At 30.8% G+C, this 25,805-nt stretch overlaps 1 protein-coding gene across 2 annotated transcripts in view; it reads right to left on the bottom strand.

Annotated features, from left to right (window-relative positions):
* The window catches only part of LOC102671687 (metabotropic glutamate receptor), a 105,958-nt gene extending 80,551 nt beyond the window's left edge, over positions 1–25,407 (bottom strand). The window contains exon 1 of one of the 2 annotated variants that reach the window (XM_006607066.2): positions 24,686–25,407. In XM_006607066.2, coding sequence (XP_006607129.1) covers positions 24,686–25,259 — 574 coding nt within the window. In that variant the 5' untranslated portion in view covers positions 25,260–25,407. The remainder of the gene's footprint in view (positions 1–24,685) is intronic. The other variant, XM_006607067.2, reaches the window with a different exon arrangement.
* Positions 25,408–25,805: the final 398 nt, after the last annotated feature.

Genomic DNA, 25,805 nt, shown 5'->3' with positions numbered 1-25,805 from the left:
TTTGGATTCTAGAAATTGTAAGAATTCAATTCTCTTTTTTTCTTAAGCAAGATAATTTTCTTATCTTAACGTAAAATATTATCGTGAATCGTAGATTATAGAAATATGACTCTATCGCGAAACTTTCTTTTTCGAAAAGAAAAAAAGAAGAATCTCGATCTCGCGCTGAAGCGTAGAATTAGCATTTTTGACGGTTGGTTGAGCGTGGCAGAGGTCGTCACTTTCGATCGTCAATATCCATTTTCATAAGAATATCGGGAAAGCGGGTGAAGCTTATCGGGAAAAATCCCATTAATTATTGGAAAACGTGGTAGGAAATCGTAGGAGCAGTTCGTTCAATGTCTGAAGTTAATCGATGAAACACAGATCGGGCGTGTCTTGGTTGATTTATCGGTGGAAATCATACAGCCGATTTGGCCGATCGATCCTTAATAGTCGTAGCGTGCCATGTCCTTTCCAACATGAGGATTCCGCTTGGTTTCGAACATACTCGACCGATCACTCGAACCGCTTGCACTGATACAGAGAGCGATTTACGCTGCTAAACAACATTGTTACGGATCCAACTGCTCTGTTAAATCCACCCTGACACGTCTCTCTCCTATCCTTCCTATCGATCGGGCACGATTTAATTCCTTGCACAGTAGAAAATTCGATTGGATTTCTACTCGGTGATCAGAGGGGTCAAACTGATTTGAAAATAATAGAATTAGAGAGAATAAAAATTCGATTGATTTCTACGAGTGATTATCAAGTGATTTGAAAGTAGATAGAATCAATAAGAAATTATATATGTGCGGAATTGAGAGTTCAACTAATTGTAAGTATAAATTAATTTTTAATTTTAACTTTTTTTTTTAAAAGATATTTAAAATTTTTCTCGCTTAGACTATTTTTTTTTTTTTTTCAAGTTTGTTCTCATCATAGAAATTAAGTACAAAATGTATTTAGATATATTTTTGGGCAATCAAATGTATTCTTAATAAAAGATATTGTAATTTGTCAACAAAAGTCACTAGATAAAATAATGGCGGAGTCGTATGCACACGTCACGAGCAATGTAATTTGTTAATTGCTTGTTCAATTAACAAATCCATTATATCCAAAAATCAATTGAACAATGCGTGAATAGAGTAGAATTCAATTATGTAATTTCTATAAGAAATTAAAAAATTAGTAGATTTATTTTGTACTTAATTGTATTAAATTAAGATTAATTTTATCTAATTAAGAATGATCTATAAAATCATTGAAAGATTTTCCAAGTTTCAGAGATTCGAAGCAAGTATATTGTGTATATTGATAATAAACCGGAAATGGAATATCGGAAGTTTTCCTATGCTCTAAACGATCGACTGTTTAGAACAATATCGTGGTATTTATGTTCTCACTTAGGTATCGAGATTAAGGCGAAACTTTGAAAGGGTTATATTTCGCTATCGATTCTCTCATATTCCATAATTTCTAAGGAGTAAACTTACTTAAGCTTAATAAGACATATCTATAAACTCACAGGGGGATAGTTTTGAAAAAAAAAAAAAAAAATATGGAGACTGGATTATTAAATTAAAAATTTGAAAATATAATATTCTCATTATTATTATTCAACTTTGTCAATGAATAATAATTTTTGTTTTGATGTACAAATATTTCTTTTAAAATTAGCCTTTTCCATATCCAGTCTTCAAATTATTATTTCGATAAAAAGTTACATCCAATTTAATTAATAGTTAGATTTCGACAACTTCATACCTAACGTATCGTGTAATTGACCTATTGTCACTTTAAGATTATTCCTCGCGCAAAAATATAGAAATCTCACTTGAAAGTTGAACAATTCTTTGACGTGCCCGTTGTTACCAGATCTGGACTTTTCTCCTTTCTTTTCATTTCATTTTTAAGAAGAAAAATGTATTTTCTCTGTTGCTTGCAACTTCATACTATTATTGATGGTGTGATAGTTCGCTTCGAAGTTGTGTTTTTCCTCGAGTCGTCGTTAATCTTTCAGACGTTTCTCCCTCCTCTTTCTCTCCCCCCCTTCCATACTTATAAGGGGTTAAAAATTGTATGAAAACATAATGGAAATTTTCGACGTACGTAGATACGCATGAACGATAGGAAGTGTTAACCAGGTCACCGGTTTCAAACTTATCCCTGTGTGATGCATAGGATGCATTTCGCATGATGCACTTTGTACGTGGAACATTTACAAACTTTCACGAATCTAATTTGACTGATAAGATAAGTGGTTTTCATTTTCATTCTTAGCTTTTCGTTGCTGCCAACCAATCACCAGATATGTAAATTACATTAGGAGAATCTTAGATATTTTTTAGCAATTTTTCCGAATTTAATTTTTTTTCCGGTATATGCGAATGATAAAAATTTTTGAATTCATTCGAGTTTTGATCTTGGTAATTTTTTTGTTAATAAAATTAAAAATTTTCAAATGTGAATCGAAGATAAGAAAGAAATATAATAAATAAAAATAATATAAAAGAATTAGATTTGAAAATTTTTTAAAGAGAAAATAAGAGAGGAGGAAGAATTATTTGGATATTATATATAAGGATTATTAATAAAATTTCCAATTGCAATATTTCTTTTCAAATTTTTAATATATCGAATTCAATATATTCAATATATTCATTGGATATATCGAAATCCAATTTTTGTTGTATCCATAAATCGAATATTTTTCATCTAAAAATTCAAACTCTTCTTCAAAATGATTGTAAAAGATAAAGTTATTTTCAGTCATTTCTATTTTCATTTATAAATTTCACCAAATATATCGAACTCCTACTTATTTATAATTTTCCAAATCGAGAAAAATTATGTGGAAAGGAAGATTATTCTTGAAAAATACCGCGAATGGATTATTCCTGAAGAAATATTCGTGAAAATCTTGTCGATAAGTCGATATATATTCATCGAATGTATTCAAGAGATATTTTCTAGTCTGAAACCGTGTACGACCCTGATGGAAATTTCATGGCTACCAAAACCAAGTTTCGTCTGGATGGGCTTTACTGGAGCCCAGGTTACCCTCTTCACGTCCAAAAGGGGGTGGAATTCGTTGGTCTCGTTCCTTTTCGTGCCCGTGAAGGAAAGTCAATGTTAAAAGGTGGAAGAAGAAAGGGATATCGAGGTTTCCACGAAACAATTTTACGAGATACCCCCGTATTTAAGGTAAAGGATTCGATAAAGGAACCAATTTCGATGGTTACTGACAATCGAAATTAATGGTTCAAATATTTTTCTTTTCTCTTCTTTCGTTTCTTTCGTATTCCTTCGTTCAATTTATTTTTTTCTCTTTCTTTGTTGAACTGTAATTGTGCCAATCGTACATCGTGATTGGATATTTGCCTCAGAGGTACAATAATTAAGAATATGATTCGATCTTATCATATTTATTCGATTTATCCATTCGATGAATCGAATATTTTTTTGATATCGTTAAAACAGAGTAAATTCATTTTGCAAGCATTGAAATGATTGTTGTTTGAAAGGAAATTTAATGAGAAATAGGATCCTTTTTTATTATTTTATAATAATATTGGAGGGAAATATGAGAGTTATTAAAAGAAAATAGATAGCTATTTATTAAGTTTTTAAATATAACGATAAATAATAGATATTGTGGTGATTTCGTTTATTCGATCCGCTTTGTATTTAATGATCTTTTTCTATTATTTTATAATAGTATTGGGGGGAAATATGGGAGTTTTTAAAAGAAAATAGATAGCTATTTATTAAGTTTTTAAATATAATGATAAATAATAGATATTGTGGTGATTTCGTTTACTCGATCCGATTTGTATTTAATGCGTGCGAATTAATTAAAAAATCCGTAAAAATATCGCGAGTAATCAGTGAGAAAATTGAAATTAATATCGCAAAATCGACATAGTCCGTTAATTGGATTTTCATATTCATAAGTGGATCCATACATATATGGAAATTCGCAGTAAAATATAGTGAAAGTTCAAGCATATTTTAAAAGCTTTTTTGCATAAATAATACGAATAAGTCATTAATTAATATGTATTATTACCGATAAGGATAATATTATAGTTTCATTCGAGATCCAAGAAATTGTTTTCCAAATTATTTTCTCGTGAAATTATTTTTATGGATGATTTGGTAGAGAATAAACCAGGTATCGATACGAATATCGAATAGCTTTTCCACCAATGCAATTGGAACCTTTTAAATTTTTCGGATGAATGAATTTTTAAACGATGAAATATCATTTTCTCTTAGACATTCTTCTCAATATATGTATATATAGCATAAAATCGAGACAATTACCATTTATATCGAAAAAAAGAGGAGAATGATCTAAAGAGAGAAAGATATTTCATCTCTTAAAAATTCGTTATATTCGTGGAGTTTTGAGATAGCGTTAAATAATATCCAAATTAATTGAGACACTATAAATGTACAGCGAATTCGTAAACTTATATCTTTAATATTTCGATTGTTACTTCGAGAAGAGAAAAATATTGTAGTTAAAATTCTATAATATAATAAAATATTTTTTCAATTCGATCTACAATTTTTTCAGGAAATTTATTAAATTTATTTATTCATCTTCAACGTGAAATAGGATTAATTGAATTAGGATTAATTTTCTTCGAAGACTTTAAGAAATCAAATTTCCTTGAATTTCCATCGAATTATTCTCTATTCTTTTAAATTCCTTTCAAAAATTTCTCTAAATTTTTTCGAATAACATATTTTCTGTCATTTTTTCAAATAACATAATTTTCCTTTTTCATTTAATATAAAATATTCGATTCTTCCATCAGTTTATTTTTAGCGTAATGATTCTATAGCTTCATTTTATTTTTATTTCGTGATCGTCGTCGAAACACGATTTATCGGCGAACGAAGTAATATGAAAGGAAGAATAAGATTCAGGGGTCGCGCACCCGGAACAATATAGTTTTCGTGATCCACACGAATGCTCGCGTGCGGCTTTTAATAGCCGAGAAGAGGATCACTGTTCTTTATTACCTCTCTGCATTTCGATCCCTTCTGTGTCCGTTATTTCATCTAGCCACCGGTGGTTCTCGTTATCAAACGAGAGGGTGGAAACGTTTTTCGAAACCGTCTCTCGATAAATCGTGGATCGAAGATACTTGAAACGCGGCCAGTTTTGCCTTCAACCTTTTTTTTGATCGAGACGATGGATATTTTTATATCTTTTCAATCTTTTTGTTTTGTGTTTTTTTTTATTTTATTTTATCTCATTATTTTATTATATGTCGTTGAAAACAAGGTTTGATGAGAATCGTTCAAAATTTTTATCTATAAAAAGAAACTTGTTGCAACGATCAATATTTTAGTCTGAATAATTGTGATACGAGAATAATTGTTAATTATTGTTATTGGCGATGGATGCTATTATGGATTTGGTTACGTAAATCACTATTGTCGGTGATAAATATTTTTAAATTTCTCGTATTATGGTCATTATTGGTTATATAAGCTAACAATCATTATTAGTGATCGTTATTGATAATTTGTAGTCATTATTTATCGTTGATAAAAGTATCTTTGCACATTGCATACGCAATATTAGATAGATGATTAAATGATTAAAGAATAATTTTTCTATATTTTTAAATTATTGGAAATATTCAAATTCAAAGGAATATTTGGAATTTTAGAATTCACGTTTCGAAATCGAAAATATTTCCAGCGTGTAATTCGTTTCATCGATGTTTCATCAAACATCGTATTCCTGTTTATATTATACAATTCTTCTTAATTATTTTAAATTTTAAATAATTAATTAATAATGGATCATACAATAAGTGTGATTATTATTGCAATCCGCATCATTATTGCAATTAGAATTATAAAACGATTTAATACAAAATACGAAAATCTTTTAATTAAAGAAAATAACAAGACTAGAAAAGTTCCAAATATTCCGAATCCTCCATTAAACAAGCCATTAGACAAGCTTCGCACTATAAATTATATTTACTCATTTCTGGAGTAATGCAATGAAAGTATGTACATACGTCCCGAGACAAGTTCACGAGGTTTTTGTAAAATATCATATTTGATGCAAGACTAATGAAAAGATCCACTCGAGTCAAAAAATGGCGGTACAAAAATGGCGATGATGGAGAAGCATTTGTATAGCTTGATATACATGTATATATTTCTTTAACGGAGAAGCTTTGCCATGAAGTGCAGCCTTGTGCTTTAAGTGCAAATAAACAAGCTAGACACGGAACTCGTGGAGAAGAATAAAGTTACATTTGTTTTATCGCATTTTCATACCATGAATTTCATGGAAAAAACGTTGTTACGAACGTGTGAGGCGAATAATTTCTGAAATATCGGAATATCGAGTAATAGAAAACTGCTTTTGCTTTTGAATATTATATTATCGAAGAATTGTGCATAATTCGTACGATTACACGACGATATAAAGATATCATCGTCGAGTAAGCATAATTATTCTCCTAATTCGTAAATTTTATTCACAAAAGTTGGACGAAGAAATTAATTTTCTTGGAATCTTATTGTGAAGACTATCTTATTTGAAGAAAACAAACTTTTTATATTTTTCATTTACATGAAACCGTGTAAGTCACTGCAAATTTTCCATTCTCAAATAAAGATCAAACAGGATTATAAATATCCTGAGATTAAACAAGATAAAATAGAGAATCAGAAGATGGAAACATATATATATATTCAGAAAAGAGTCAAAGCCGAGATTAAAAACATAAAGGCAAAGGAAAGTTCTGAGATGTGAAAACTCACTGAAATCCAGCAGCAAAATCTACCTCTTCTTCAACCATTAAATCATTAAATAAGCTTCTTAAGCTTTCGCTATTATCGCTTTGAAAAATTATATTCCTTCTCGTGGACATCTCGTTATCAAAAATAACGATTAAAATCGCTTTTATCATTCGAAAATTATTCACGATAAATTTATTCTTCCGCATTGTTCGAATTTAAGAAAAAAATGTTTTATATTTTTCGTTCCATTTCATTGATGAAACGATGTAAATTCTTTCCAACCAATTGCCAATTTTATCCTCACTCTCTTATGTATCCTCTTCTCTAAGAGATGAAAACGACGAGTTGAGGAAGAATGATCTCTCTCTCTCTCTCTCTATATATATATATATACATATACAGAGATTCGATGCTTTATCGCGGGTTCGTCGTAGCGTGATTCGTGAAAAAAAGGAACGAGGGAAAAAATGGTATTCTTCTGCAAGCATTGTTTCCAAAACAATGAGAACGCTCTACCGAAGTTTTCCATAATATAGAGCAACATATTTCTCGCGTACCATCCGCATTTCGAACACGTTCGATTCCCTCGGGGATACGCGTTTTTCTGACGACAGTCACGCCAAAAGACCTAGGAAACCGTCATTTGTACCGTGTTCCTGGGGGCGGTATGCGTGCCTCGATGTGAAATGCTGAAGAGAGAGTATCCAAGTATTTGTTAAACTGTTGCTGACAGCAAGTTTTTCACCAAGTTTCGCGTTTGAAATAATGTTTGGTGGAGAAATGGCGCGTACACTTTTTTTTTTCCCCTCTCTAAAAGTTGAATAATATTCCTGTTTATTTGAGAAGATTTAATTATTTTTCAAATTTTTACGAATACGTATAACGTACTGTCACGATGTGTATTCCAATTTTTTTTCGAAGTTTAATTCTATTTCAGGTTTTTTTTTGTTTTTTTTTTTTTTTTTTAGTTTGTAAAATATTTACCAAAGTGAAGTCAATTTTTGTTTGTGAAAGTTACTACGAAGAATCTTTATAAATATTCATCAGCAAGTGTTTTAAAAATGTTGTGCGTAGGTAGGTGTATATTTTTTTAATCAATCTTGTAAAATATTGCCAGTGAAATTAATTTTTGTTAAAAGTTATCACTACGCGAAAATTGATTTATTACTTTCATTTATTTATTTATTTATTTATGAATTTTTTTGAGTATAAATCTTTTGATCTGGAAGGAAAATTTCTTTAAAATTTTATCTCATTCGCAATATTATCCCGTAAAATATTTGGGAACGAGATCGATTCCTCTTGAAATTCGCTACGAAGTATTATTTCTCAGCAATCTGAATCCGATAAAAATGGCGATCCACGTGAAAGAGAAACGTAGTATCTCGTATTTCCCCGAGCAATGAAAATAGTTAGGTGAAACTCTGTGATGCACGTTTAAAGTAAAACTGTTCTCTCCCTGGGATTGTTCGCGCCATTTTTCAATGGCTCGATTCGATTCACCGAAATCGAATCTATTGCACGATGCCCGAGTTCCCGTGTAGTAAAAACAATTTTATTGCGTTTTATTGTCGAGATAATGGAGGTCGGTGAAAAATTTGAATCCTCCAACAAGGAATTTGCCATTGATTTCCACCCCTTTTCGAGCAGTTCTTCTTTTTATCGTACGAAATCCCTTATCGCGCGGAAATTCACAAAGCTTGGATACTTGTTGCTCTCCTCTCTCTCTCTCTCCGTTTTTTACGTTGTTTTATAATGGAACTCGAGAATCCCATTAATGAAAGCCTCGAAATGTCGTATAGATAAATAATTCTACTTCAATTTACTCGACACAACTTCTCGTTTCTCGTAATTTCGAATCGGAAGATATGGAATTATATTGTGTTTAAAAATTAATTTCTTTTCTACTTCGAGTTTCATAATTTATGTAAAATGAAGGTAGAAGTAGCGATCTGATCAATTCCAATATATTCTACTTACAATTGTAGTCTGTTATTATAAAAATTGTTCAATCGAAATAAACTCACGTAATATAATAATTTTTCATGGAAGATTACAAGTACAAAACAAAAATTTTAGTTTCATTTCATCCTGTGACAATGTAAGAATCGACTGTAAGATATAAGTTATAGTCATTTGACGTGTAATAGTTCTACTTAAAATACTTAAGTCGATGGAATTCGCTTGACAATAAAGAAACATGGAATGGAACAATAATTTTCAACGTGGTTTTTATCAGAAAAGCCATCACGTCGCTTTTTCCTTGATAACAATACCATTATTTGTCCACGATCAAATTATACCACTTATCATCGAGAAGATGAAAAAGACAGCTACCGATCTGTTTCTTCTACCCGATACTTTATCATTTGCCTTCGTGATGAATGACCATTCCATTCATATTTCTTCCTCATCGTTCTTTGTATTACTAAACAATCTCAAGATTTCGAGACAATCGATTTTGATTAATCATTAGTTTTAAAATGCAGAATATTTGTTTGAATCATGTTGAAGACTTTAAAGATTTCTTGAAAATATTATTACAAATCTTCAATCTCGATAACAATCTTTAATGTATTCACTGCATTATGAAAAATAGAAAAGAAATTCTAGACATCAATTTTTCTGGTGAATGGAGAAACACAAAATTCACTGCATTATGAAAAATAAAAAAGTTCTAGATATCAATTTTTCTGATGAATGGAGAAACAAGAAATCCAAAATTGCACACTTCGCACTCAAACGCTTATACAAAAGAAAAAAATCTACTAAAAAATATTTAAATATTAAAAATCTTCAAAACACAGAACAGAAAATTTCGGTCACGCCATCATCGTCGAGTTTCTTAATTATCTGGAGGGAATCGAAAGGAGGAGACGTGATTTCGAAACAAGTTCACCAATAATTGGAGAAGTCGTGCACGCTGAATTTAACGTGAACTCGTGGCTCGAAACATTTGGAAGTGTGTGGCAGAAACCGTGGGAAGGTTTCTTGGGAGATGACAGAGACAGACGCAACGATGTGTCGCTAAATAAATTCGTAGCCTGGGAGCAGAGGGTTGGGAAAACACGTAGCGTCTATTTGTAATGCGGCTAAGGGAAACTCGAGGATGCATCCTTCGGAATTGCATTGTTGTTAGAGAGACATGTAATACAACTCGTGTTTACGATGCATAAACTTGTTGATAATCCGGGTTGCGTTGGAATACGAATCTGTCGTTCTCTGTATATTAGTTTTATCGCGGGAGAGAGTAGGGCGAATAGGAATAAAAAAACAAAAAGGAAATAAAAAATAAATAAATAATCGAGGAATTAAGCGCGAATGATCGAATGGAAATGTTCGATTCAGTGACTGGAATTAATCTTGTCCCAAGTTTTTTTTTTCTCGTCACAATTGCATTTTCTCCAATCTTTTTTTATTTTGGAGGAAAATAATATTAGATTTTTGGTGGGAAATTATATTTAAAAATTCTGAACTCATATTACAAAATTGGAAAAATTTGTAGGGAAAAAGAGAATATGTTTTTAATGAAATTATATAATAAGAGTTTTCGAATATTTTGCCAGAATTTTCTGTTACAAGTTATTTATTACTTGTAACTTATTTATGAAAATTTCGTCTCATAATATTCATGTTTATAATTAGTTCAATATAAATGAATATTAATTAATAATCTATACAGATATTTTTCAAATCTTTAATCTGGCATTCACAAGTACATTATAAAAATTCAGTCACATTTCTTCAATTAAAAATCTTTAATCTTCCAATAAACCAATTATGGAATCTCTGAAACGTCAAAATTATTCCTTTTATTTTTTATTCCTTATTATAAATATTTGTATTCCACTTTGTTCAATTTTTATATATATATATATAGAAAAAAAAAAGAAAAATTAAAAAAAAGAAGAGAGGAGAAACGTATTGTAGAGCAAATTTCCAGAGAATTCACACTCGAGCAATTTCCCTCTTCTCGAATCTATACGCAACCCCCGCAGGGGATTCGAGGTTTCCCTGTTTTGAATCATTTCTCCACGCGATCGATTACGCGAGACAAATGCTTTGCTCGTGGAAATTCAACGAACAATGTTGATACACGGTATCGCCATCGGCGAATTATCGAGCCGTCCTTCTTCCTCCGATCTGTCGCCGATTTTCCATCCCTCTCCAGGAGAGAAGAGGGATAAAAAAAAAGGAAAGGAGACACCTTGTACAACCCCTTCGACTGTAAAATTGTCCCCAAGCTCGTTAATCGTATTTTTCCACGTCGGAAAGAAGATAGAACGACTCGGTTCCCTTTAGGGTCGTCTAGGGGGTTGGATTGATAAATCGTCCCCGAAAGCCTTCTGTCCAGTATCGTCTTATAGTGTTCTTTTCCCTTTGAACTAGTAGTTCGATTGTTTCGTGATCACCGTTTATTGTAAAGGATTCGAAGAATCATTTTTTTGGTTTTTCGTTTGAAAAAAAATTGAGAACGAAATGGAAAGGAATAAATTTTATTAATTAGATGGAATAAAGAAGAAAAATTTTTTTTTTGTCAAATTCTGAATTTTTTTAGGTTACGTTATTTAAGGGTGAATAAAGAGTGAACGTCTTTGGTAATTGATTTATTTTTTTTATTTGATTTCTTAGGTTTGGTTTAAATTAAAAGATTTTCCCGTCAATTTTAATGGAATCATTCTGAAAGGATGAATTATATTATTACAGTAATTTTTGATCAAATATTTTTAACAATTGGCAATCTTTTTCTTCAGGTTTATTTTCAATTGCCTAGATATTTTGTATTTTAAAATTTTTAAATTTTATTAAACAAAATTTTATAGCGTAGATTGCACAGTTTGGATGATAGATCGTTCGATTTTTAATTTTTAATTTTTAATTTAAAAGAAAAGAAGGTTATCTTTAAATCTTTCATGTTGCGGAAAAGAAAAATGAGTTTGATTTCTCAGTGGAAATCTCTCTTCGAAAATGTTTTATTAAATATTTGAGGACGATCGAGGGAAGTAGGCCAATATCCGCTCGATTATATCGTGGATTGCAGACACATGGAATTCATTCGAAGGGCTATGCGATAATGGATCGCGCGTGGAATTCATTCACGCATTCGATCCTTTCCAAGTTATACGTGATAAAACGAAATCTCAACCGATACGAATCGATACCTCTTTTTTCTTCTTCTTTCATCATTTTTTAAGAGGAATGATTGAACCTTTGCACCGCCCTTTTCTCTCCTTCTCGAGATTCAGCATTTCTCCGTGATTGGAATCTCAAGAATGCCGAATTTTTCTTCCCCTTTACTACAGAATCGTCGCAGAATCACCCTTTTCTATTTGTCCAGAGAAATTCTTCGCAATGTTTGCCAACAATTTTTGTTGGATTTATCGATAATTATGGTGTATCGTGAGATTTAATGAAACGAAATCTCTTTCTGGTTTGTAAATTGGAAAAATTTGTACCGTGAATTTTGAATCATTTTTTTTTAAATATTAAAGCCAAAATGGATGTTTTAATCGATTAACAATTTAACCGATAGTAAAAATATTTACGAAATGTGTAAATATTGGAAATATTTAAATTTATATTATGACACAATGGATGTATAATATTTAATTTTTCCACTCATCGTTGTATATAGATCGCTGTACAACTATTAAATTATAGATAGAAATGTTTCAAATATATAAATATTGAAAATATTCTCGTATTTTATTATAAATTGAATTTGGATGAATTCACATCGATTTTCTACAATATTCAATATATATATAGAAGAGTATTGAAATTCAAGATGAGATCGAGGATTTCTTAAGGATTTCGAAGACTTTTGTTTTATCTTTTTCATGAAATATTTAGATATAGAACAATCTTTCGAGCTTTTGTAATATCCATATCTTGATCTTGAACACGCAGTATAAACCATCAATAAAGTTATAGAATATCTCGTTTCATCATTTTTTCATCGGTTTTAAACCAATGATAATATCGATTAAAAATCGCAAAGTCACTTCTTGAAATAAAAATATTTTTATATACATATACTTTTGGAACATAGACATTGAGTTTCAAAGTAAAAAAAAAAAAAGAAAAAAAAATGGACGAAGATTCGTTCTATTTTATTCATAATTAATATGTGTCAGTGGTTAATTACTTTAATTTTTTTATTAATCTCGTTATTCTTTGTACATCGTACGTGCTCTTAAGCGTTTCATTTTTCAGCCATTGTTGAATTATTCAAGAGGATTTTTTTCAAAGAAAATGAAGGTTTAAGGTAATTTAACATCTCGCATTATTTATTTATTTTTTTTTTTTTTACAGTTCCTTCTAAAAAGTTTTAGTTTGTGAATTATGCATCCTGGGAGAAATTTAAAAAAATTTCTCCTCCCTTGCCAAGCATTCCTTTTTTAAGTAGATAAAAATAATCATAATCCTTCGTCTGAAGATTATATTATTATTTATGGAGAACATTTGTTATTCTTTTAGTATTTTTATTTTTTTTTTACATATATTTGTTACGTATTATTTTTTTTATGTTTGAATAATTAAATAAATTAAAAGTTTTCGCGAGAGAGAGAGAGAGAGAGAGATATTATTATTCTCATGAAAAGTTCTCTTCGTTAATTCTTTATTTTCATAGAAAATTCAACGGATAAAACAGATTAAAATATAAAAAAATCCTCTACAGCCAGAGATATATCGAAAAATGGTTGCGGGTTTTAAAAAAACAAGGTTTGAAAAATATTTCCACGTTACTTGCTCGTAAATCTCGCGACACCAATTCGTCTTTTCGTCGGTAATTCCCTCTTTCTAACCGAGTGCCTCCTAATATTTGTCCGGACTTTTCACCGGCTTTCCAATAGAAACGTAACTGGGCGCACACCCAGCCATTTGTCACCATCAATTCGCCATCTTTTCGTTCCTCGATATTCATCTCTTTCACCGGGTTTAATGTAGGTCGGCGAAATTTATGCGATCAAATATCCATCCAAGAGGTTGCAACGATCGTCTCAATGAAAAAAGGGATCAAGCACCCGTGACCATTCTCAGTACAAATCCGAATTTACGAATCTAAATTGTCTCAAATTTTTCTTTATTTCTTTCTTTTTTTTTTTTTTTTCATACAAAATTGACGATCCTCGAGAATAGTCGATGAATTTGATTCCACATCATCGTAAAAGTCAAAAAATTATTGAACGGTAAAATCTCGATATTGTAGCGTGCTAAAGATTTCGACTTAGTAAATTAGTAAATTACATTTATGAAATTATGAAATATTATCGTAAAAATTTTTTGAAAATTTCTAATAATTGTATAAGATAAAAATTTAGAATATAAAATTTATACAATCATCCTTAACTTTTAATTTCTCCTTAGAATTATCTGTGAAACAATTTATTAGTAAAAACAAAAAAACTATATGTATAAGTTAAAGATTAAGATATAATAATTATCGATTATGCATATCAGATGATTATTAGATATTATCGAATTATCGATATTTTACCTAGTTCATTTATTTCAAATTTCATATCACAAGTTGATTGGATCCAACCTGCTGATCCTACATATCTAACTTTTAACTATCATTTAACTTCCATTGAACGTTAGATCCATTTTATCTATGTTTTACGATTGTAAGAATTCAATAGATTTTTGTGCAAATTAACGTTTATCATACGCAATTTTCGTGTACTCTTAAGCTATCGATTATTGGGTTCGATTTAACGCAATATGCATGACGGGATATTGCAGCTCTGACGAAAGAAATTCCAATTTAACAGGAATATCGACAGAACACATACACACACACATATGCGCGCGCGCGCACGTACACACAAATTCGTAAATGCTTTTGCTTGGCTGCCGATCCAATTATCGTTGTCAATAATTTTCACGGCTGCTGATACCGCGAATTTCACTGATGAAAGTGCAATCGTAGAGATTCTCCGATATATATTTCTCTTTTTCTTTTTTTTAACATTTTTTTCTTTCTCTTTCCCTTTGTTCTTTTTTAATTTTAATTTATAACGGATAAATATATCCGCAAAACACAACGTTTCGAAATGAGCAGCGAGTGGAATATCGGATGGAGACTTCCACATTTGTATGAAATATTCAGAACACAGAGTATGAAACAGGCGAAAGAAATTGCGTAAATCCTCTTTGACTGGGTTTTATATATTATATATTTCAAGATACAGTCTGTGTCGAAGAGGCTGTGTATTTGTGAGCACAATAAAGAGACAAGATCGAAAATATTTTTATTAAAAAAAAACTCTCGTGTATATTACATAAAAGTGTATACAAAATTAACAAAAACTCTGTACAAATTTTACAAAGATATCTCTATCCCTTTAATTACTTTGTTCCGTTTCTCGCTCCTTTATTTTTATTTAATGTTATTTTTTAAGAGGATTAATGAAAGAAATATGAATAAATAGAGGAATGAAAGAAACAAAGAAAAAAAATTACAAAGGAAAGTAATAAATTTTCTGAGGAAACGAGCTTAACAATCGACGCTTAATAATCGAAAATATATCGTAAATTTAACCTCAATCTTATCCTCAATATTTGCATAAGAACAACAATTTTTCGAGTTATCACAGTTTCAATATTAATTATTCGTTAGCGGAGATCCATACATTTTCCAATATATATCCATTCCAAGATAAATATGCATATAATATGATAAAAAGTCATATGATATCCGCTTGACGTGTTTTGCCAGCTGGACGGGAAATACGCGTCGTTGCCTCGTTGCCACGAGGGTGGAAAACTGGCTTGATCCGTGGTCTGGCGCAATTCATTGGCACTGACAGTGTTAGAAAGTTTCGTGCACGAAACTGTCGTCAAAAGTTTCGCAGTTTTGCATCCATGCGCACAGGTAGTTCGATGACGAGCATAGCAATTTTGAATAAAGTTTTAGGTTGCTTCATAATGAGAGCGAGATGAAAATTAAAGGATAAATTATAATGGCCTCTATGGTGCAGTGCATAATCCAAAGAAATTTTTGGGGGAGGAAGGGAGAAGATTAAGAATAATTTCATCGAGAGGGTGAAGTTCAACCTTGAAATTTCAGTATTATTGGTAATTTGAATACAATTTTTTGATAGAATAGAGTATAGGATGATAGAATGCTAAAATTTGAAGATTCTTATTTATTTGAAGTTTTAAAGGATATTTTAAAACGAATTAATATTTGAAGTTTTCTTCTTTTTTTCTTGTACAAAGTTTATATTTCAAAAATAGGCGAAAAAATTTAAAAGTTCATTTCAAAGTGATATTGTTAAAAGTTTTATTCACAATAAGAGTTTGAATATATATTTAAACTCAATGAAATTTTTTTCTGTATAATTTTAAAACCAACGATATTTCAATATTTAAAATTGGTCAATGATTATTTAAGATCCCTTCCTCCATAATTATTCTTGACAATTTTCATTTTTATAGACTTTTTTTTTAAATAGTTCTCCGGTTCCAAATATGCCCTATTTATTCCGTAAGAATGGAAAAAGAAAATATTTTACTTTACGGCATTTTGTTTGACAAAATACCCTCTTTGGGTACCGTTATACTTTAATGAAATTGTGGAAAAATTTTCACATACGGGGAATGCGACCTTGACACAAAGTGAATTTTATGGGAAATTTTAAAGTCGAGAGAGAGAGCGAGAGAGAGAGGACTCTTTACGATTTCAAAGAAAAATAAATTCCAAAAGGAGAAAGTAATTTCAGTAATGAAAGAAGGCAGTACAAGAATAGCGAAATACCGAAAAATAAAAGGAGTAATAAAAAAAAATAAAGCAACGTAACGCTATACCAAAAAAGGAATTGTAGCGATAAAGGGAAACGTAGTGGAAAGACAGCGGGAAAAAGAATCTTAGCAATGAAAAGAAAGTAGTAGTAGTGAAAAGATACCAAAACAGAAATTCTAGCGGTAAAAAATGAAACATAATGCCGTAAGAAAAGAAGATTGCATTTGCAAAGGGAGTGGAAGAAAATACCAAAGACACCAAAAAGGAATAATATATCCATGTATAAAAGAAGAAATCGCAAGTAACGTAAGATTTTAAAAAAGTTCGAGTTAATTTAAATTTCCATTGTTCGCATTTTTCACTAAAAAATTTATATATTTTCTTTATTGTATTATAAAAATTTTAAAATTGTAAATTTTAGGGGGTAAATTGAATTATAAAATTGCAGATACGATAAGACTGTAACGATCTATATGGATCTGATGTATGAAAAAAAGTCACGATTACAGAATTATAATTGGACATGTTTATACAATTATGAACATCGATAAATGGATATGAAATAAATTTATCATGTAAAATGTCATGTACTCGCGGTTTTTTAATATTTTATTGTTTCCGATTTTTCTTATTGGCAGAACGTTAGAAATGTTTTATTTAAAACTTTTAGAGTTTGAGTTAGAGATAAATGTTTATCGTATTGCTATAATTTACAGGAAGCTCGAAATATTTATTCAAAATCATACTAAATTCAAAAAATTAACTTTGATAATTAAAGAAATTTCCATTGAATAATTCTTTATTTTCATATTGGCAATTGGTATTGTTTTACATAAAACAATTTATTATATATTATATAATTATATATTATTATATGTTAATAAATCATATAAAATTTTCGAAAGAAGATAACATGGAAATTCTTTAATATCATAGAAAAAAATTTGAAAGAAATTTATAGAACTCTTGAATAGAATTTTTTATCTTTAAAAATCAACCAATTTATTTTCACAATTGTCACATCGTTTGTTATAGCTTATTATTTCCACTGAAAAGAACTCACGATAGAAATTTAATCCAAAGAAAAGTTTTGATCTTGAAGCAAATTACCTTCGTACAATATTTCAAAGTATCTTCGTTCCTTCTCTACGAGTTCGAACGAGTTATTTTTTCAATTGTCACGAGGCAGAAAGCAATAATTCCAATAATTCGCATTTCATTTCGAGAGACACGACATATTGATGTTTTCTCCGCTAGCATTTCAATAAAATCTCAGTGACTATAGTTATTTATCTCGTTATACATTGTGTAAGTACATTTCTTCTTTCTTTTCCATGGGATAATGGTTTGTTTGAACGGTGTCCATAACTTTTATACATTCGTGATGAACCAGACGCAAGAGCACGTCGTCCACGAAACATTAACCTGACTTAGCACTTTTGTTCCCCCTTTTAAGAGGTTTATCCCTAGTTAATTTCGTTCTCCCTTGACCACCGAAATATAATTTCACGTTTCTTTCAACGCCGATTTTTTCTCACTCTTAATGGCCTTTCATTTAGGATACCTTTTTTTCGAGATCTTTTTTATGATTATTTTTTATTTGATCTTCCTTTATGTTGTTATGTTAATTAGGTAATTTGATTATTGAATACGTTTCAGTTTAGTTTTGTTTAAAAATTTTGAATTTTAATTGTTATTGTAAGTATCTTGTGATAATTATGAATTTTTAAAGGCTACAATTATTTTATTTTAAAATATCATAAAAAAAAGACGTGTCTACATTGATAGAGTATTATTAGAATTCGTTTCATTATTCGACTGTTAATTGAATAATATTTCAAAATAAGTCATTTTGATATAGAGATACGAATTTGAAAAATGATGGTAAATTTTGGATGGTAGTCGGAAGATTGAAAGGTAAAAATTTCCTTCCGAAATTAAGATCTTAAACAAACGGAATGAAGGAAAGTAATAAAATTGCCTGCGAGAATTTTTAAGACTGTGGTGAACAAGATAGAGGAAAAGTAAATCGGTGAGAGCGAGAGTAGAGTAGATTTTACGACACATAGAGGAAAAGATTTTAGCGTGGCAATGAAATTTTTCTCCTCCTACTGTTCGAATAACTTCTACTTCGCGTTTCTATTTTTCTCTCTCTCTATCTTTCTCTTTCTTTCTTTCTGTATCTGTTATTTGTTTCCGAGGATTCGCAGTGATACAACTCGGCGAGCGATCCGACACATACGTGATCCCGCAGATGTTCTACCACGCAGGTCGTGAATGTGGTTTCTACGGTGTCGTAGAAATTTTTACCAGATTGTGCCCTGCAAGTAGATTTTCTACTTTTATTTCGAGTGGAAAATACAGGAAATATTTTTGTTCTTTTCCAGACGAACGTTTCTTCTCGTTTCGTGACTCGAATTGGTGATAAACTTAGATTTCGTGATACTTTTCTTTCTTTTTTTTTTTTTTTTATCGAGGATTACAGTATTTGAAGAATCGTGAAAATAGGTCTTTATCTTCATTTGTGAAAATTATGACAGGGAATAATTTTACATTTATTCGCAACTATGAAACTTTTATGATAATATTATATATCTATTCGAAAATAATTTTTAATTTGAATTTGAGTTTGATTAAATATTTAACGTATTTGCATAGAATTAGTTTATGTTTTTAATTTTCGTTCAGTATCAAGAATAATCGAAAAGATATAGATTATATTTTTGACGAATAAATATTTGACAGTGTGAAAAAATATTCCTCTTTCGATGATCGTATTAAACTGATCGATGATTTTTTTGAAAAAAAAAAAGGTGCTCTATGCAAATTCCGTTTTCATTCAATTCCGAAATAGAGAATTCTATGAAAAATAAGTTTTATCGTGTATCAATTGTGAAAAAGAAAAAGTTATTGAATAATTGGAAATATTCGTATCTATTATAAACTTTGGAAAAATTGTTACAAGATAACTTCGATCCTGCATTGATACGGATATAACATTTTTTTTTATAACGATATATTTTTTTTTTAAGCCGAAAGCTTATTTTGGTACTCTTTGTTCCGATAATTTCACTAAAAGCTTCACTAATGTACTCGAACACGAACGAAACGAGAAGTAGAAAAGTCTATTTTATTTTAACTCGAGAAAGATTTTTATTCGTTCGCAATCTGATATCCCAGTTAATCATTCGATACCTTCATAAACTTAAATCTTGAACTTGATCAAGCACTTGAACTTTTATTTATATTTTATATTCCAACCTGTTGTTGTTGGAAACGAAATTTATCAAATTTATCATCTCAAGTGATTAATTTAAAATCAGTGAAATAATTAATACGTGCAATATTATTATATAAAAAAATAAAAAATTCTATCAATATTAATATGCAAATATCGACAATTAATCGGAATAATAATTAATCATCGATTTTTATCGTGCAAAAATTATAACGGTCCATAAGATAATTTCACTTGAATCGAGATTGAAATTATATCGAATTTCAGAAATAGCCCATTATCGTGAAATTCAACGAGCGTTCGATGAATTAACGACACGATGAATTTGTTCTACATCTATACGAAAGGAGATAGGAGAGACGATAAAGAATTTTTTCGAGCGTTTTGGGGAGAGAGGGAATGAAAAGGGGATGGATACGGTGCGAAATGGCAGAATGCTTCATGTCACCACGTTTAGAATTTTAATAGCTGGTTGAGAACGATGAAATCGTGATTAATCGTTATCTATCGGTTTTTTCACGAGATTTTCTATTTTTCTTTTTTCTTTTTTTTTTGCCACGTTTGACATCTATGAATATTTTCTATTTTCCTGTCGAAAAATGTGTAATATTATTCGCTTAGTCTTTGATATATTTTTTTTAGAAATTCCATACCTTTGCGATGAAACGCATTGCGAAAACGAAATAATTGCGACTTTTTTAATTGAAAAAATTATATTTTCCACCCATTTTTGTTATATCGATTAAAAGAAAAAAAAATTCTATTGACCTTCCGTGGTATTTTGACGAACAACAACGGTGAAAATCGGTTTATGGATGGATTAATTGAAACGTTTGAAATAATAATCAAATTGATTCGTTTCATTAAAATAATGAAAATATAATTCTATGTTGCTGATATTTTATGAATTAAAATGCAATGTTGCTGACGATTCGTGATTCGTTAAAATTGTTTTTATCGTCATTGTCCATACGATAAAAGCATAAAAGAGATTGTCAATCATTTACACATTTTCTTTGTGAAACGAAAGAGTATTATTTCTGTTGATCGATTGTGTTATCTTCCTTCTCTTCTCAAACGTTTTAATTTTATTTCAATAAAAAATTTCCATAAAAGGGAATTTTCTCGATATTTTTCGATTCGTTAAATTTATTAATTCGAATTTGAAAATAATATTTTGAAAATAATATTTTGAAAATAAGAAAGGATAAATGGCAAATGGAAATAAATTTTGATTTTCGATAAATCGTCATTGAACGCTATTTCACGTAAAAAAAGTTTTACAAAAATCTGTATACAAAAAATTTCAACTCAAGCTGTTGACATAGGAAGATGTGTCATTTAAATATTCAACATCTGTCGTGCATTAATTTGAACAGAAAGCCAAGATAAACGGAATATTCATAAGAAGAACTTATTTTTATACGATATATCGAGTATGAAACTTGATTCAATGCTCGAAGTTTATCAGGAATTCTCATTTCAATCAAAAGATACAGCAGCTTCGAACGTGAATCGATTTCAAAACTTTAATTCAAGGGGTTACGAGTGTTGTGTTAAATGCAAATGAGATTTTTTTTGAATTGTTTTTACCCTATCGATAAAGTCGATTTAGAATTTCTAAAAGTTTAATTAGAATTTAAATTTAAATAGAATCACAAGCGCATAATGAATTCTTAAATTTATAGTTAAGTAAAGATAGTCTGATTGAAAAAATCATAATAAATTATACGGTTATTCTACTTGTTTAACAACAATGATCGTATATACTACTCGTCTGATCACGACAATCATTATTTTATTTATCTGTCAGTGAAAAAGTTAATTACAATTTAAAAGAATAAAAAATAATAAATATATAGTGTGTTACAATCAGAATCACTTGAAACTTAATTATTTATTTACTTGTCAGGATTGATGACAATTTAATTGATCGTCAATTTAGTAAGTTTCGACAGACTTTTAATCAGGAATTAATTAAGTCTTTAGCGATTTATCCATCCATTTGTTTGGCGAACAATGAGCGGATACATAATGAGGACTTGAAAAATTCTGTCAAAAGGATAAATTACAAATAAATAAACTTTTGTTGTCTTTTAATTACATACTTTCGTGTAAAAAAGTATGATTTATTTTTCATGCACGGTTGAGAAAGAGCAGCTAATTAATTTCTTTACCTCATTTAAAAATAATCCGTGTGATGTAATTACGAGCTCGTCATTTTTATTCTTTTATTTTCTTTTTTTATATCATCAAATATCGGATCAAGGCAGGTTTCATTCGAACGCTTTCACGAATATTCAACGGAATACGTAAAAGTAGCATTATCGTGCTAACAAATAAATACTCGTTATTGCCTACTCGAGCGATGCAATATTCCATTCAAAGTGTATTCATAAGCAGCATTCGGTATCGTTATTCTTAATCTTTTTCATTGGAAATCGATTCGTTGCAATGTAAAAAATAAAAATTAATAAGAGAATAACGACATAAAAGAAGTAAACGTTCCATTTTGTGGATGATCTACAATTGCAGGGTCGTAATTGTATTGCAATTTCTTTTAATTTATAAAAGAAATCTCATCTATAAAAATCGACATATAATAATCTACAATATCTCTTTCTGGAAAATTACTGTCACTGTTATTATTGTCATTGTTATTATTTTAAAATATGCAAAATTGATTTTTCAAATTTCATATTTATTTACAATTCATTTTTTTCTTTTGAAAAATTGTTAAGTTTTCTTCGAAAAGTAATTTGAATACTTATTCATCCCAAAATTCCACATATAACCGTATGTAATTACACAACGAAAGCTTCGTAATTTAGCCTCTTATCATATTTCACCGAATTTTCGGCCATCCATTACACGTATTGATACATATTGTTTCGAAATAAATCAAGCGGCCCATCCGACAGGCCTATAAATAATTATCTATTGTCGTATGATGGTCAGTTTGACATCGTTATTACAGCTCATCAGTTCACCTGATAATAGAGGCGAATGACGGGAACGGTCGAAGGCCTGGGAAAATGTGCAAATAATTTATGCTACGTGGCGTCGACATGCAACCCCGATTACGTTAGTAAGCAATTTTCCCTTTCATCGTCCACGCTCGTCTTTTGTGCCCATTAATCGAATTTCCTATGTTCATTCGTTCATTCATTCAACCCATTTAAGTCTTAATGATAATTATACCAACGAGTGGATTCAAATTCCACGATTTTCGTCGACTTTTGATTCTCCTTCGACGAATCGTCTTTTTTCTTTTTTTTTTTTTCTATCTTATTACGAGGTTTCAATCAAGTTAATTGACGATGATTATTAATCGAGCGATCGAAGAATGAATTCTTCTCTCGTTACGTTTTCAACGATCTTTAAAATTTGATAGCTCGCGTGATGAATGATGTAACCTCTTTTGCTATCGTGCTATCTTTGAAGAGTGATGAAACGATGCTCTGTTTTTTTTTTGGAATGGATCGATCTGTATTCGATAAAAATTCGATTCAAAGGAAATATTTTAAAAATATAAAATTGTCAGGAAAAAATTTTCAAGTTTTAGATTATTTGAGAAGATTTTACATTTTCGTAGATACAATTAATAACGAGTTGAGTATGAATTTTCAGGGAAGGTTTCGTATCACGGAAATTCTTAGACAGTTGCAGAAATTGTCATTTCCTTAACAGGAAATTACATTAATTAGAACAATGTTCTATCTCTATTTTGTATCGTGAAAGCGTCGAAACTTGGCTCCATTTTGTCCAGTGTTAATTTATCTGGTTGCTCGTTGATAACAAGCTTCGCGATTCTATTATCGTGCCTACCTTTGAGAACAATTCTTCACATTTGAAATACTTCTTCCTTTACAATAATTGAATCACATTAAAATAATTAATTTTTCAAAGTTAAAGGAACTGCTCGAGTTTGAAAAATGAAGTTTCTCGTTGTTCAATATTTTTCTCCGTTTTTTTTTTTTATATAATATATCTTCAAAGAAAAATAATTTTCATTTTTGAACAACGCGATACTTTTCATCTTCCTATGATTTCGCTGGTCCCATTGTTCTTTGTCAATATTTTGTTTCTACTCCCCAATATTACCCAAGCAATAGAAAAGATTCGAGATGGAAGATGTAGGTATATAGAAACTACGAACTCCTATATTCCTCTTTCATCTTTCGGTTTTTTCGATGCATCGATATCTGCAAGTTTCGTGAATGGAGATTTCTCGAAACTTATGCCTTACAGATGGCTGTAATTATTATAAAGATACCTTCTATCACAGATAAAAGAGAGTATCCTTTTGCTGGAGGTGGATTCTATTCTTGCTTATTATCGATTTATTATAGACATGTAAGAGGAATGGAATAAATGAAAAATTAAAAGAAATCGACACCGTGGCTTCGTCGTGTATTCTTTCTCGTTAAGGCGCGAGATTATGATCACTCGAACCGTGAAGATTGTTTGAATGTCGCTCTAATTTTTCTGAAAGCCAAATATATTCGATCGAATGATAGCAAAGAATAAGAAGAGCCAGAATATTTTATATTCTGTTTTATTAAACTGGAAATTCTTATCACTGGATAACTATTTGATATTAATCATCATATTATATTATTATAAAAATTGTCAATTTCACGGAGATGTAATCGTTAAAGCAATAATAATTGACGAAATAATTAACACGAATTCATCAATTTTCAGTGTGCAAACCTCTAAATACGATTAAAAAGATTAAAAATCGTTATTTCCACGAAATCCAACATCAATTATCGTAATAATTTCCTATACATCCAAAATGCAAAACATTATCTCAAAATTCAACATCATATATGATATTAATTATCATAATCCTCAAAAATCGTGTCTAAAATCGCGAAACAACGCGAAATGGAAAAGAATCTGCTCGCCCACTCACTCACCTTTTATAAAATCCACCGACATCTCGAGCCCGTACGTGTCGTTGTCGCAATCGTCGAGGATGTGAGCGCCGATTCTCACACCCGGCACGATATCCTGCGTGTTCAGCTTATCCAACGTGTAGAGCATCGCCTCCAACGCCTGCACCCCGCCCTGCGGCATCACCGGCCCGCACGTTAACCTGTCCTGCCTCTCGTGCACCATCATTAAACCGCCCAACACGAGATCGCCCTCGACCACCGCCTCCTTCTTCACAGGCCAAGACATTTGCTCGCGATTCGAATCCATGGATCTGAATTGCCGACGGCCGTGGCGAATCGGATGATGGGTTTCCGGGTTCTCGAATCGTAGAAAGGGTTCTCGTGCACGGATTCGATCATCGTAACTCCCGATCCTTCCTCCACGATCAAAAATCTCGACGAGATTCGTCAATTCTCGAGATTCGACCTCGTGATCGACCAACTCGTAATCGTCGCCGTTCCATCGAATCTCATCGAAGCTGTAATCGTCTTCGCCTGGCTGGGCGAAATGGGCCGAGCACGTGCAACCGAGCAGGACGAGCAGCAGAAGCTTCATGACTTCATAGTTGTGATTGGTTGGGATGGATGGTTGAATGGCCGCGGTTGGCCGGCGACACGTATCGATAAACTTGATCGAATTCAGATCACCGTTAACGCGCCTTGCCCCTTAACGAGATTCCGAATCTCGTGAATTCTCGTAGGCCATTCTACGTCCAGTTGCGATATATGGTTTCTTTTCACCAGGCTCGTGTCACGCATCATCGTGGTGATCTTGTCTGTTATCGGAGGGGGGAGAAGAGAGTTTCGATTTGTTTCAGTTTGGAAGGGAGAGTTGGATCGAGAGTGATAATTGTTCGCGATCGGAGATGGGAAGAGCGAAAGGGATGAATTTATTCGAGAATTTATTTGGGATCGATGTAATCGTTCGTTCCTTTTTAATCATTATGGTGAAAAGAATATATTTTGTTATTCTGTTTTTTTCTTTTTGGTTATTTATTTTATCGATAAATTTAAAGTTTCACCGATTAATCATTTTTATTATATAGAAAGAAATATGCTAGAGAAAAAATATTTTGCCGATTGTTTCTGTGATCTTCGATTG

The sequence above is a fragment of the Apis dorsata genome, unplaced genomic scaffold, assembly GCF_000469605.1.
Source record: "Apis dorsata unplaced genomic scaffold, Apis dorsata 1.3 scaffold_1, whole genome shotgun sequence".
Classification (NCBI taxonomy): Eukaryota; Metazoa; Arthropoda; class Insecta; order Hymenoptera; family Apidae; genus Apis; species Apis dorsata.
Note: the sequence above shows the minus strand (reverse complement) of the source record. Positions and strands in the feature narration are given on the sequence as shown.